The sequence below is a fragment of the Venturia canescens genome, chromosome 6 (assembly GCF_019457755.1).
Source record: "Venturia canescens isolate UGA chromosome 6, ASM1945775v1, whole genome shotgun sequence".
Taxonomy (NCBI): domain Eukaryota; kingdom Metazoa; phylum Arthropoda; class Insecta; order Hymenoptera; family Ichneumonidae; genus Venturia; species Venturia canescens.
In genome coordinates this window covers 9,707,520-9,723,468 of record NC_057426.1, presented here as the reverse complement: position 1 = coordinate 9,723,468, position 15,949 = coordinate 9,707,520, and the positions used below count along the sequence as shown (strand labels likewise).

Sequence of the window (15,949 nt, the reverse complement as noted above, 5' to 3'; positions counted from 1 at the left end):
AATCGGTTATTAGCGGTATCACCACGTGTTCCTCACAACGTGATCGCAGCTCTAGGGACTTTATTTATCATTGCTATTCGTCGAGGGCATTTTTTTCATCGGAACGTGACATTTTTTTCGGTTAGCCTTGCGGAGGTATTATTACTTCAAATTTTGTGTGAATTCAGTTTCAGTCACGGTTTCAGTCGATCCACGAGCGAATAAATCGGAAAGTAGATTGAGTCGATACATTTTCCAATTGTTCAATGCTCTTGTGCGAGAATCGTCGACTAAATCGAATTAGGCACAGGCAAAAAATGGTTTGACCTCATTTTTTCCACTTGCTGGCTTGAACATTCTGGATTTTTTCTCACTAAAAATTACGAGATAATCTTGAACGAATGGAGCAAGAAGAATTGTTATATTTTTCACGTCAATTTTATCGTGGATTTTGCTTAAAAAAAATCTGAAATTCGGTTTAATGATTTTCCGAGGTTATGCACAAGCTCCCCTCCAATATTCTTTATCAAAGAACAACTTTTCGTTATAAATGAAGAATTCATTGTAGGGGAGACTGGCTATGGTTGTGACGATTTTTGCTAGTAAGCTTAACGAGAAGCTCAGCTCATATGAGTGAGTTAGAAAAAGAAGGGAAGTTGTCACAACCGAGCACATCTCAAGGACGGTTGTGACAGTGCCTGGGGCGGCTAGTGACGCGTTAAAAAAATACTCGAATAAAGTTTGAAATCACTTTGTTTGCAATCTAAACAACAGTGAAGTAAATAATGAAGGTTTGGGAAAAAATTCGAGCCGATTGTCTTACTAGTAAAAACAAATATATTACTTTAAGGTGGTTCCTCCACGAGACAGTTGAATTAGGAAATTATTTAAATTTGGCATACGTATTTTGTTTAACATATGAATCACCTCTATAAAATTTTAACAAGTTTCACCATCCCGAACCCGAGATATATGTAATTGAAGTTGACTCAGCAATTAAGGAGGGTGGATCACGAAATGAAAATAATCAGAATTTGATCAAATTTGGTGATAATATTCTTTAGCATCAAGTATACGAATACAATATTTTTCAAATTTTTTTACCACATGGTTATCGAATAATTGAGCATTAAATCGAAGTTCTTATGCACGAGATGTATAACTGTATACATGTAAACTCTATGCTTATACACGTGAACTTTAAGGAGTTTCGGTACAGGCGATACAATGTTGCCATGCTAAACCATGCTAAAAGCATAAAAAATTTCAAAAAGTTCAGAATTTTATAAAATTTGGTTAACATATTCTTTAGTGCCAAATTTGACAATACAAATTTTTTAAGATTTTTCTTCTACACAGTTATCGAGTAATTGATCACTAAAGTTGACGTGTATAAGCATAGCGTTTCCATATATATAGGTATACATTCCGGGCATAAGAAATCTGCTTTAATGCGTAATTACTCGATAACTAAACAGAAGAAAATTTTGAAAAAAATTTGTGTTTTCGCACTTGATGTTGAAGAACATTATCACCAAATTTGATCAATTTCTAATTATTTTGACTTTTGTATCATTCACCCTTAAGATGATGGATCAGTCGGTAATCACAACCGTGAGTGCGAGAGAGATAGTTGCAAAATTTGATAAGGAAATTTTTCCACATCGTTCGTCTGATCAAAAAAATAAAAATTTCATCGGATTTTTGCGATCGTGCTACGTACGATGACATTTTTATTATTTTAATCGGACGAACGATGTCAAAGAGTTTCAATTTCAAAAATTCGAGGTGTGATTACCGACTGATCCATTATCTTAATATGTAAACGATTGAAACGAAAGATTGAATGAAAATGGTAACGTGCACTCGTATAACCTCACATTTGCTTATTTCGGTATTTTATTTCTTCTTGGCTTGGCCCGTTCCTGTCACAGCCTTCTGTCTTTTTATTAATACTTTTTTCTTGATCCATTTCCCTTTGTGTTCTCTAATGGGATTTTTTACATAAAAAACTATAGTATTTTCGCCCCCGATTGATTGGATAGCTTGTAATTTCATTCGCCATGAGATAAGTTGATAAAATCTATTTACAATTTCGAATTAATAATTCTGACACTAGTAAAAATCGGTCCAATTTAGACATCCATGAAATACGATCGGGCATGATCTACCTTAAAATATAATTGTCGAGTTTTTGTCCTCGCTTACGATTTCTTCGGTGTATTTAGCCCTCGGAAATTGTCGCGGTTTTTTTTTTTACTAATTTTTCTAATTTTTACTAATTTTTATTAAGTCACTAATTTTTTAAAAACCAATGCGAGGCTTGAGGTAGAAATAAATTATTTCTCAGTATTCCTAGGCATTTTGTTAACATTGATAAATTAATCGGAAAATCTTTCAAGATTTCAAGTTCGAGTTTCGTGTATTTTTTCAACGTGGTTGAATGACCTTTACTGATAAATCATTTTTTTCACGTAATTTTAAGGTTTTTCAAATCTTCGACGAAAGTTTAAAGTCTTTTAAGGGGCGATAAGCCATCGCGAAGGACCTTGCCTTCTTCGTATTTACATTTTCCTTTTCATTTCAAGTTTAATGACGTTTGTTCTGCCTAAAGTTATATTTGCAGATGGATAAATGAAAAGATAAACGTGAACACATGCGACCTCGTGATACTGGGCGAGCGATTAACGTATTTTGAAAATTCCACTGTAATTGTGTCCATATAAATCTTTGTCTAATCTCAATTAGACAATTCCAATGGCAGTGCCAACCAAACCTGAGTGTAAGCTTATTACAGCTGTTGAATGAACCACCCAAAATTTTCCACTCCAGTGTCGCTGCGCTCGGAGCTTCGGTCATACAATCTTCCCTTCAAATGCTCTTGGAAATGCAAATATCGATCGCTTTGCATCTTCATTTACCATTCAAGCGATAACAGCTCAAAAATTCGGGTTTATTGATCGCTCGCAAGTTCTTTTACGGTATTTTGTTTCTTTTTCTCGAGAGACCGAGACATCGTGATTAATGTAGTTTATTTATCGATGAGGTTTCCCGGATTTCAATGAGAAAAAATAATATTCTTGTCTATCGTTGAAAAAATTGACCCACGACATTGGTCTAGGAAAATTTCGCAATTCGAAAGATTATAAAACCGGGAAAATGATCTAAGCAACTTTCTACACGATGAATTCCCACTTTTTTCACTTCACCATTTTTCATGCCATCCCTTAGGGAATCGAGGGTTCGAGAATTCTCGTTTCGAATGATCAGTGACAAGACAACCGAGTCCAAATTGATGCATACAAAGGAAATTATAGATTCATGCTGTGGTAACATTGAAAATCGTCATCTGATATTCTTCGATAAAATTGCAAAATCTCTCTGTCTCCGTTTTAAGGAGTTCTATCAGTTTCGTGAGTACGAGAGCGATAGATGCAAAATGGTTGCACGGTTATCTCGGACATTATTGATTTTTTGAGGAAAATACAAATTGCATCTTGTTTTCTGATAAAATAAGAATAGCGTGTAACTCATATTTTCTTTCGACCATCAAACTGCTCGGAATAAACTGTGCAGCAGGATTTTTACCGACTGGACAATCGATAGATTACCTTAACGGTTCGCCATTCGGGTCCGCACCTCGCCTGCTTCCCTCAGAGCTTAAGGAGGGTGGCTACATTCGTCAAAATGATAAGAAATTGATCAAATTTGGTGATAATGTTCTTCAACGTCAAGTGCGAAGACACAATTTTTTTCAAAATTTTCTTCTGCTTAGTTATCGAGTAATTACGCATTAAAGCAGATCTCTTATGCCCGGAATGTATACCTATATATAAAGAAACGCTATGCTTATACACGTGAACTTTAGTGATCAATTATTCGATAACTGTACAGAAGAAAAATCTTAAAAAATTTGTATTGTCAAATTTGGCACTAAAGAATATGTTCACCAAATTTTATTAAATTCTTATAATTTTGAAATTTTAAATGTATTTACCATGGTTTAGCATGGCAAGATTGTATCGTCGCTAGCGACCCTCCTTAAAAAAGATGAAGGGGACACGAGGAAAAATTGTTTTTCCTTGAAACTGTGAGATCCTTTGTCCATTTCATATTTTTAAGAACCGAGGAGTTGATGATTTGTGACGTGATTTTTTGTATCTTTTGGGGAAAAAAAAATTCTGGAGATGAAACAAAGTACGCTGTAAAGAATTGTGAAATTTTCTATTTCACCGCTGTTCTAATACTACAAAATATTGCTCATCAAGAGACGCGGTCGCGGCTCGACGCCAAGTATTGAAAGAAAAAACGAAAGTGTAAAAGAAAAGCGAGCACGAGCCCTGCCGCACTCGTTCACGCGAATATGTCGATTTATGACGTCACAGCGTTTTTCAAACCACTCTCACGGACAAACCATCGGAGTTGAAAATCTGAAAATTGGCGAGGTTATCTAATACAATAGGTTTTTAATGATTCAGGGGCAAAGCGTTTGTTGGGAAACTTCATGAAACTTGCCTGCTTCTTTTTACACGTAATCCATGAATTCGTAGCTGTTTCTCTAATTGAATAAATAAATAAATCAATAAATGAATAAAAAATTGGAGAAATTTTAAAAAATTCGTAACTTTTTCACATACCACGTTTTGGTCTGGTTTCCCCTACTTTGTCTTGCCGTTTTTTTCCGCGTTTAAGGAGGTTGAAGCGTATCTTATGTTAAAACTATTTTCCAACTTTGCACATAAAAATTTTTAAAACAGAATGCTTAAGACAGTATTAAACTTCTGGCGGGATATGCCGATGATTCACCGTCGTGAAATTGAGATATTTATTGTTGAAGTTTGCAATTTTTTGAAAGCTTCCATAAGAGCCCATGTTTAACCTTGCCATTTTCGACAATGAATATCTCGATTACTAGGCGGTGAAACCTCTTCAATTTTTCACACATAATTAAGCGCTATTCAACAAGATTCACGTAAATTTTCAATCCATTATTTTGGAATAATAAAATCTAATGTATTTTTTCGTATCATGTCATCATATATATCGCTTCAACTTCCTTAATCTTCACCATATTTTGCATTCTTCCGTATTTCTGCCCGTTTATATTCCATTGTTTTTTCGTTATTTCCGTTCCCTTTTTCTGGCCACGCCCATAGCATTCCTCGTGCGTCTTTCGTATGAATCTGAAAATAGGATTAGTCGAAAAAAATGAATATTAAAATAAAATGAACAGAAATAAAACAACGGGATATCGCTCGATCGTCGAAAGTAAAATTGCACTGCGGCTCGTTAGTATTCGATGGCGAGCATAAGGACGCGGTGACCGTTCTCCAAGATGGCGGCGGTGGTAACAATGAAAGAATTGACAGCGTTTCGACGAGTGAGAGCCATTTGAAAATCCGTTGAAAAATTCTAGCCGCAGAAATGTTGAATTTCGTTGGAGAATTTCGAAGCGATTGATCGCGTTATTACAAACATCCAAAAGTTTGATACGTGCATAGGTTTTCGAGGCGGGGGCTCATTTATTGAAGCTCGTGTGAGAGCGACTCGGTACGTTCGCGTACGTGTGTATTCAGTCTATCAGAAAATTCAACGATAACAAGATAACCCCGAACTGTTGGGAGCGGTGGAGAACCGCTAAGGGTGGGAGCAGGGGGGGGGAGACATCGGAGGAACGTCAAAGGAAGCGAAATGACGATAGATCGAATAAGCGAGAGGGAGAAAAAGAGATCGAGAAGAATGAGATGAGCGTTGAGAGGAATGGGAAGACATCATAATACGAGAAATTGTCTCGCAAGTGAGAAAGAGAGGGGGCGGGGGAGGGAGGAAGGGACAAAGACGAAGAGAAGAATCATGAAAGATTTGTGTACATGTGTGGTGACTCTCTCGGGGTCGCGGCCTCCATATCGATACGGAGGAGAGCACCGCAAAAGCGCACTTTGAACCAAATAGTCGTGACCGAGACTAACTCCAATAAACCGAGTCGTTCCTCAAGCCATCACTTCAGTGCTACTTTGGTGCTTCGGACCGCCAACATATCAACATTCATCTTTCTCTCTCTCTTCCTCTCTCTCTCTCTCTCTCCTTCTCTTTTCTCTCTTCCTTGCATTAACGCACCCACACGTACGTCGGCAGCGTGCAGGATCGGGAGAATCTCCGAGTTTTTATTTTCGTAGTCGATTATAGTAAAGCATTCGAGAACGTCGTCGAGGAGGAAGAAAAAAAAGCACAAAACCGAAGCACCGATCATGGGTCTTTAGCCAAATTTCATCACGCGTTCGACTATCGTGGACGAACGGATTTTTGTGCGAGGAACTTCGGACGAACAGGGAGAAAAAGACCGCGAGAAAGTGTTCACTCCTTCATCGACGCGCTTCTGGAGCCCGACTATCTCAAACTAAACTGACGTTCGAAACTTCCGGAAACTGCGCTCCTTTCTTTAGGCATATTGTGTAGGAGGACAGGCGAAGAGAGAACTTCTTTTCACGTGAAAAACATTCGAGTCGACGGCCATTGCCCCTATTTGTGAACTCGTCTGAATTAATAAGAGTTTCTCAATATAAACCCCCTCGTCGCAATGTCTACAGAACCCGGGAGCTTCACTTCCACCGGAAGTATGATCGTCGTGAGCAACAGGCTGCCTTTCGTACTCAAGAGGAACGATACCACTGGCCTATTGGAACGTAAAGCGAGGTCAGTAACCCTTCTTATCTCCTCATTTCTCACTCACTTTTTCCCATTTCTCACGAACAATAATTGGCCATTGAAAAGGCGAAAACTCGATGTGCTCATACCACTTATTTCAAAATTATTCGTTCGTTCTACGAAAATTCTGTTCGATCAACGAATCCTCGCGAACAGAATGAAATTCGGGGGCTCAAGGAAATTTCGCTGGTCCAACGACGCGCTTTCGTTGCAGGAATCAATATTCGGTTGAGCCAGCAAATTGAGCGATTGAATGAACGGAACCTCTGTCGAGTCAACTAATTCCATTTTGTACGATTTGCCGGTTCGACAAATATTTTCTTGAGTCAACAAATCACTGTTCTCAGTTAAACATTCGTTAGCGGAATGAAACTCGAGAAAGTGTGTCAGTGGCATAATAAACCATTCATAACTTCGTGCGAAGACAAATTGCAGCATTGCAGAGGAGGATTCAAGTTTATATAATTGGAAAAAGAAACACTAAATTTGGGGTTACAGTTGAATTCGATTGATCAAAATACGAGCGTACTTTTCGCGATGTTTTGCAGATTAAAAATTCTGTTTATTGCGCTTGATCAAGTTTTTATTGTTCCATTCCATGGATCAATGTGCTCGTTGGCCAGTGCTGCAAGTTAAAATTTTCTGATCATTGAAAAACCGTGTTCGAAGGGGACGATCGTCGATGAAATTGTTGCCACCAGATTTCGGAGTCACGCGGACTATTTTTTCTCGCTACAAATTTCGACGAATGGCGATATCAAAGAGCTACCGCGTTTCCCTTATCAGGTGCTTCGTGAACGTCAGTGATCCTTGCCACTGCTGGGCCAGACTAAATCTGAGCCATTCGAGGAAAAGTACGAAGCGAAAATCGCTTTTGACAAATTCACGATCGGCGTGGAGCCCGCGTAACGCCCGTTGTGCAAAATTCATTTTTCACTGAGCGGAACCACGTCGAAATTTTCTAGATGCGAAAAATCTTCGCGGCGGATATTTAAGGGGGAACTTCAGCTTCGTAAATACGAATTTTATTGTTTTTATTCAAGTTATCTAGGTTGTGTAAACCCCGTTTGCTTCGTTTCGAAAAAAACGTGATTTTTGGGTGGAATTTACGTGACATATTAAAAAATGGCGGAATTAAACGACCTCCAATTTTGCACACATGTTCTTTAGAGCTCTAACTGTGAAGGAGTCCTTTTTTAAAACCTCTCACCATTTTTTATTTGTTTCTGAGTATCGTGGGGCCTGTGGAGTTATTTCTTATGCGTAGAAGTTAAATATTCAAATTTTGTAAATGATTTACTAAAAAATGGCTGAATGAAATGGCTTAAAAATTGGAGAGGCTATAGAAAATATATCCAGAAATGTATTGTAAAAGTTTCATTAAGCTATCACCACTTTTCTCACGCTATGATGTTCCTCCTTAAGAGTACGGATCAGTCGACTGACCTCACTTGGAATTTTCGAAATAAAAATTCTTTGAGACAGTTCGACCGATTAAAAAAAGGCTCTGTCAGCCTGCGTAGAACGATGGCAAAAATCGGCTGACAGAGCCTTGTTTAAGGTATTCCTTTCGCATGAGCGTGTTTTTTGGTTACGAAAATCGGAGCACTCGAAATTTGGACTGATTTCTAACCTCTGAGAAGTCGCGGTTACCCAGCAGCAAAAGCTTCTGCTTCTATTGTCCAACTTCTATCGTCAATATCAGATCTCTTTTAAGCATTCGGTAACCTTTTGTGTTTATCGTCGCGATCGATACCTTCAATTTTTTCTATCTGTGAGACAGTTTGTATCAGGAATTTAAAATTATCTACTACATGAATTATTGAATAGAAATCTGGTCTTGATGGAATCTCCACGATTCTTCAAGTATTCATTCTTCATTGAATGTTCGATGACCTGAAATTTCGCCAATCTATTCGCACGCACTTTAACGTCACTGCTATTTAAAATCACTTATTTGTAGAATATTCGGGTTCGTGAAGGGAGTACCTCAATCGGTCAAACTGTGTCAAAGAATTTAGATTTCGAAATTTGCAGCTCTCTCGCTCGCACTCACGGTTAAATGAAGTGCTCGATTTGTCGAGAACGTTTGAAAGCTCCTTCCCGCTAAAAATCATGTGGCGAACGCATGACTATCGTTTTAATAACATTAATTCTAGAAGCGACGTATAGAGCGTGCTTATGATGGAAGCCGAGGAGCTCGTCCTCATTTCGCAGATGAGATGATAACTTGAAGAGAAGAAAAAAAAAAAAAAAAAAAGAAAAAAGGAATGTTTAATACGAAATGGTAAAAAAAAGCGAGAAAACAAGACGGCGGGGGCATGCGGTTATCGCTTAAAAAATATTACTCTCCGTTACTCCGATCGTCCCCCTCGGAAAAACATCTAAGCGGTCTGTCTCAATAAACAAATGCATTTAACGACTCGGCCGCGGGCTCGTTAAAAATAGGGCCCCGAAAGAGTGAAGAAAAAACTTTGGTCGGTGCCTATGATTGTGCAAACAACGGTTGCCCAACGCGAAGGAAGACTCGCATAAAAAAGCACATGAAAATCGTCGAACGGAGCCGCGACGATATCGGAATACGTGCCGATTAAAAACGCCCAATTTTGTCGGGTCTCGTGCACAGAAAATCATTGAACTTATTCGATTATCCCATCCCGAGGAACAACAGCGATTCCCGATGGATTACAAGCGTCAAAATAGTTTGATTAATACGCAAAAAACTCTATCGATTCTCGCCGTGCTTTATCGAAATTCGGATAATTGCGTTGATTCGGAATAATGAATTATTAGCTCAATTCCCTAATTTTACGTAACGATAAACATCGTCGAGCGAACGAGATCGAAAAATACACGCGAGGAGAGACATTTTTTAAAATCGTTATCGAGCTCCGACTGGGTGGTCTGATAAACGAGTTTGAAAGTTTCTAACATCTGTTCGGAGCACCAAACTCGAGTTAAGGGTCGAGGGTTCAATCCTGAGCGTGCTCAGCGAATTCTTACTTCTTTTTTATAAATTTACGAGCATCCAGACTGTGTTTACGAGCTCTTAAAATCCGAGTTTCGTCTTACTTCGCTCTTGAGCGTTGAAAAATACTTTTTTAACGAACGCACGAAAATTCAATCGGCCGATTGCTAAAATCGAGTTGCACCCACTTTGACTAGGAATTGTTCGCTTACATTTTGCAGTCGAATAACTCGGCCAGAACGAAAAGTTGAGATACGAAGTGCACGCGATTATTTTTTATTCGCTCTCTTTTCAGCTCAACCGTGAAATCCAAAATTTTTGAAGTCGCTGTGTTTCTTGTCACTGCTCCATCATATCATCCGTTTCACAATCGCGATTCGATCGACGAATACTCACTTTGTTTTATTCCGACTCGGAATGCTAAGATCCAGCGAACATTTTGCACTCTGTTTTGCTCAATGTTCGAATGCCCAGGGAATAAGATCGCGTCGAGTTTAACGATACTATAATTATATCGAAGGCCAACGCCGTTTAGGACCGAGCGCGCACTTCCGCGCACACTTGAACTAAATCTCCTTTTCTTCATAGCAATGTCTCCCGTTCCGATTTATATGCGCGGCGGAAAAATCCTAAAAGGATTGTTGAGGCTCGACTCAAACCCTGAAATTCAAACTTTTTACCATAGTCGATTGCCGTCGAGTTTATTGTGCAGAGTGCTTTCGTACGCGAAAGAAATCGAGCCGAATGTCCGCTTCGAGATGAACGAAGCCATCAGGAATTCTGGCGTCTCCATTGACGACACATCGGAGCAGATTTTCCTAAAGTTATTGCTCTTTCCGCAGCGCTGGTGGTCTCGTCACCGCTGTGGCCCCGGTGGTCATCAGTGGCAAGGGCGTTTGGGTGGGATGGCCTGGGATGCACATGGAAAATTGCAACGAACCGATCCCCGAATCTGATCCTAACGACAAAACTCCGACATCCGGTCTCCTGTCCAGCAAGGTAAGCATTTTGTCGCTATTTCGATAGAAACATCCAGAGTTGAGTGGAACTTTGAGATTTTTCTCAAGCTCTTCGGAGTACTCGAATCAGCCAAAAAAAATTATTCAAACACGAATCGGAAATGATCGGAGCTACTCGAATAAGCGACTGATCAAGATTTTTCCTTGTCAATGAAATTTTTTAGTAATGTCGAACACCAACTGAGTGTTGATCCAATTATTCGGATATAAAATTCAGATGAAACGAGATTTCGACGCTCATTAGTGCTGAAAAAATCTAATGAATCTCAAAAATATTGGCTCAACCTCGATTTTTCGTTGCAATTCGCTTCGACCAGGGCTCGGTGGTCGATGCACTCGGCGCACCAAGTGAATTGGTTTATTTTAAGATTCTACTTGTAAATCGCTTGGCCACATGTCGAAAGGTAACTCATAGATTTTGAGAATGCAACAGGCGAGCCGATAGAGAAACAACATTGAACGCGAGTTTCGATGAAAATGTTGAAACCGTCCGCGAACGGAGTTTCGTGCTTGGAAATAACAGAGTTAACGTCAGCAATCGAATTAACGATTTTGATAGATAATGATAAAATATATCTCGACGGAGAAACGAGCTCGCTGTTCACTTTTCTGGAACAAAAAACCTAATTTTTCATCGTAAGATAACAATTCATAAATATTTTGCGATAAAACGATTTTTTTAATCGCTTTTCATTGGCCGATCTCGATGCACGGTTGAAACCGGATTAATCCGAACGGATTTGATAATTTCTCGTATTTTTCAGTTTCGCGGATGTTGCCTCTAGCCACCAATTGATAGTTCGAATTATGAATAAAGCACGTTCCCCTCGAGCGGAGTCGCGATAATTAACACTTTGTGTACGAGAATAAATGACTTTTTGTTTACAACGCTCTTCATTTGTTAGTTCTGAGGAGACAAAAATATAATAATAAACACGCAATGTGTCATTCGCACATTCGTTTTCGCTCATACTTGTTTTCTCAATCGGCCTTGAACGTGTAAGTGCACTTCACGTATCAACGCGAAATCAATCAACTGCGTCTTCGCTTTATGCCTCCCAGAATGTCGTTAGTGTCTCGGGGGCCCATTCGGTATTGATTATTCTCAACGCCGCTCACTCTCGCATTATCATTGATGGAATTTACTTGAATTTCAATCCTCCGGTAACCGACTCATCAATTTTTCGTCATCAATGAACGAGGACTAAAATTTTAATTTCTATTTTACGGGAATCCAAAAATTTTATCGAAATCACAATATTTGAGTGAATCGATTTTTTTTTTTACTCCGAAAATGATAAATTTTTACAAATTTGCAAACACAGACAGAACGGAGTCGAAAAATTCGGGAATATTCTCAATCGTGTTGCGAAACCCGAAGGGATTTTGGTCATTTTACGAATATCTCGTGTTTGCAGAAAACTTGTAGATTTGCAGATGATTCGTTACGGAAATTGAAGTGGATTTTCTTATAAATGAAGGAATTTATTACTCGTCATCAACAATGGAGATTTTCCACGAGATCACGGAAATGATCCGACGGAATTTTTTATCATTCGAAATGGAAATGTTGGCAAAAAGTTTAACGGAATTATCTGAAACGGGTTTACCGTTAACCGTCCCAAGTCATGGGAATAAAAACGTTGCTTCCTTTTTAATAGATTTTTTAATGTTCGTAGTTTCAACGACGCTCAGCGATTCGAATAGTTTTCACTGTTTCATGATAAGTGGATTAGTATTTATGTTTGAATGTGAATGAACTTTTGATCGGGGGCCAAATCAATTTGAAAAGCATTTCGAATTTCCATTGTCTCGGCAATTCGACAATTCGAATTGTCTAATTACGAATTTTGACAAATGATGAAAAAAAATATTGATTAAAAACGTTTTTCGAGAGTTCCGGATCATTCAACTTTCAATTTCATTTTTTCCTCGAGCGAATCACTCATTCGTGTAATTTGATCTAATTCATGTAGTCTTTAAGGACTTTGTACACTCGCGGCGGGCGAAAAAACGTGATTTTCTTGATTTTCTTGTCGACAAGAAAATAAATGTTTACTGAAAAACTGTGAACGACATTCGTTAGCGCATATGTTTACGTACCTGTACAATTTTTTTAATCAAAATATTTCTCAAAATGCCGCAACTCCAGCTGTATTCCAGTAGCACCTTTTTTTGAGCATCAGTTGTTATGATAACTAAAAAACTATTAATCCGATTCATACCAAAGTTATACCATTTATTTATTATAGTGACAGCTTGGGCCTGGACCGAAGGATTTGTAAAAATGTTGATTCAAAAAAATGGCGACAGTTTTAACAGAAAATTCATTTTTTGGGGTGCCAAATTTTCGGTTTTCTTGTCACAAATTTTTTTCCAACAAAATACGGAATCCTTCGTCCGGCCCTAGCTATAATTATAATAAATAAGTGGCATAAATTTGGTATGGATCGGATTGATGGTTTTTACGAATCCAATCCTCCGATCTTTGTGAAATTTCGTGAGAATATTCTTCGCGGACACTGTACTTGAAGAATATCTAATAATAAAAATTTCGACAATTGACAACAAATTTTTCAACAATTCGGATTGGCGATAAACACAAAAATGAGGATTTTTACTGGCATGTATACAGAATCGAGTGGCCTTCGACATGATTCAATTCTGTCTCTCTCCGTCTCGGCTTCCCTCTCTCTCGGTATTCGTTCAACTTGACGAATCTTTGAACTTTGATCCGAGATGATTTTCTTTAAATGCTTCGAAAGAAAAATATAAGCGTGTGTGTGAGTGCATCAGATATGTATTCGACGGAGAAAATACGTGTGAAAAAGTGGAAAAAACTCGTAGCAGAATCAGAGAAAGAGCGAGAGAGAGAGAGAGAGTAAAGGAGGAGAAGAAACGCCAGAAAGATTGCTGAAGATAAAGAAGGAAAGAGTAGGAAAAAACAGTGCAATTTAATCTAATTAGATTTTCCGTATCGTCACCACTATAATAATTCGATAGCAGTCTAGCATTCCATGATCACGTGGAGACTTGTGCGAAACTGTATACAACGATCTAATTAAAATGCCATCAGAGTCATATTTGCAGTGAATATTTTTGATTACATGATCCTCGGTGTTTGGCTTTATTGAAATTATTACGAGAAATTACGAGCAGAGACTTCCTCGAGGTTGGAAGCGATGAAAAAGAGGAAAACAAAACGAAGATTGTCATGCAATCGCGATAACGAAAACCTCTCGTATAATTGATAAGAAAATTAGTTTGCTTTTCGTACAGCGTTTGAAAAATAGTGCGAAGATAAAGCACGTGATCGCGTCTCGTTTCTATGTTATTCACTGAATATCGAAAATTTATAATGATTTCACGATTGAATGAAATAATGGTCACGTGGTTATTCGTGACCCGTTACTTATGGGCTCAGCCACGTGGTTTGGAAATACGTGATCGACGTGACGTTCAAAGGGTCGTTGGGTTATCGAAGCTTTATTAGTTACGCGGGGTCTAGGCGAACACTCGACATAATTATTACTTTCTGTGATTTTTTATTTTATAAATGAGACACCAATAACAATGATTTTTATGGAACGTTTCAATTATACTTTTCAATCGAGCATTGAATAAATGTTGATTTTATTTTTCCTTCATTCGACTCGTCCTATTTTTTCCAAATTTTTACATTCCGTAAACTCATTTTCTGGCTCACATCAATTGCAACCTCCATTTTTCTCCAGCACAGAAATAGCGTCGCAATTTTTTATTTAACGACAAAAAATATAAATATCACATTTTTTCAACGATATTAAGGTAGATCATGCCCGTAGGATCATACTTTATGGGTTTCTAAATTGGCTCGATTTCTACTTCCTAATTAAAGATATTATCACTTTAAATTGATGTTAGACTCATTAATTCAAAATTGAGAAATACATTTTTTTAACTTAGTTTTTCGCGAATGAAATTACAAGCCATTAATTAATCGGGAGTCGACGACTGACTGAACACGAAATTTCATTCGTCCCTGGCGAAATTACTATGGTTTTTTCATTATTATAGTTTACTATTCTGCAGTTTACTTCATTGTTATTGTATATTTTTATTATTTTTTACGCACGATTTTTTTCATATTTAAGCACGTTTATTTAAGTAACCAATAAGACGAAGCCTTTGAAATTTGAAATGCGTGTGAGTCGAGTACCCATTGAAACTCTGTGTAAGTTTCAAGACTTTCTTGAGAAAATCGTTTCGTGCATGAACTACCTTAACGATAAGATAATAAGATTATCTATTTTCATCCTTTTTTTTCGTATTCGCAGTTGAAGTTTTGTATCTAGCAGACCATTCGAATGGATCCGCGTAAATGACAATGAGAGTGTGTAGATTTCACACTTTTTTTTTGTGTACGAGGACACAAAATTATGTATCGAAATTCCTCCAATTTCCAATTCCTCCGATTCATCGATACGAAATATTGAAAAAGGGAGGACAACTCGAGGCAACGCCGTGTCGATTTGTTCACTTTTTTTCAATACGAATAATACGAGGCGAATAAAATGAAAATGAAAGAGGAATTCGATCGATGTATCGATTCCGATGGACTGGGAGATGGAAAAACAAACACACACACACCCGTACGAACAATAACTTAGTGGTCTTGAAATAGCTCACGTGACGTTAAGTTTGCAAGAAACATTATAAATTCTCATTTGTTTCGTATCTAAGACAATTAGCTTATCACTCAGTATCACTCGTGTGTGGCAATCACAAACGACGAGCCCCGTCGACATTCGACCAATGACGTTTCGAAATGATTTCGCTTCTCTCCGATTTCTCGTTTTTTCTTTCCTTTTATTCGGTATTTATGTTCGTGTCCCCGTCGCATCGATGGCTTTTCATTATATCCGCGACGAGTAAATAATACGGCCATCGCGACGAATAATATCCAATTAATTGACAAAAAGGAGAGACAACGTAGGCGCGTCGTCTCGGAATAAACATTGCAAGATTCAATGTGCGAGGGTCAGTTGCATGTTCTCTGCAACTAACCAAACGTTAACTTATCTCTCACTGATTTTCTCTCCTTCTCCCGTCACTTTATAAAACTCGAACTTTATTCACTTCCGATTGTGAGACGAGGCTCATTCGACGACGTTTTCTCTTTTTTTTCAAGTCCGCATTCCTCGTCCTGATTCCTATGACCCAATATGCAACCCTTCTTTTCCTTTTTCCATGTTTTTCTCGAGCCTCGTGCTTCGCATATCGACGATCAATCAATTTC

General features: G+C 38.2%; 1 protein-coding gene across 2 annotated transcripts in view; it reads left to right on the top strand.

Annotated features, from left to right (window-relative positions):
- Window positions 1-15,949, top strand: part of Tps1 (Trehalose-6-phosphate synthase 1) — a 28,903-nt gene that overhangs the window by 3,770 nt on the left and 9,184 nt on the right. The window contains exons 2-3 of one of the 2 annotated variants that reach the window (XM_043421173.1): window positions 6,567-6,672; window positions 10,495-10,651. In XM_043421173.1, the coding sequence (XP_043277108.1) occupies window positions 6,596-6,672; window positions 10,495-10,651 (234 nt within the window). In that variant the 5' untranslated portion in view covers window positions 6,567-6,595. Of the gene's footprint in view, window positions 1-5,948; window positions 6,673-10,494; window positions 10,652-15,949 lie in introns of those variants that run through there. The other variant, XM_043421172.1, reaches the window with a different exon arrangement.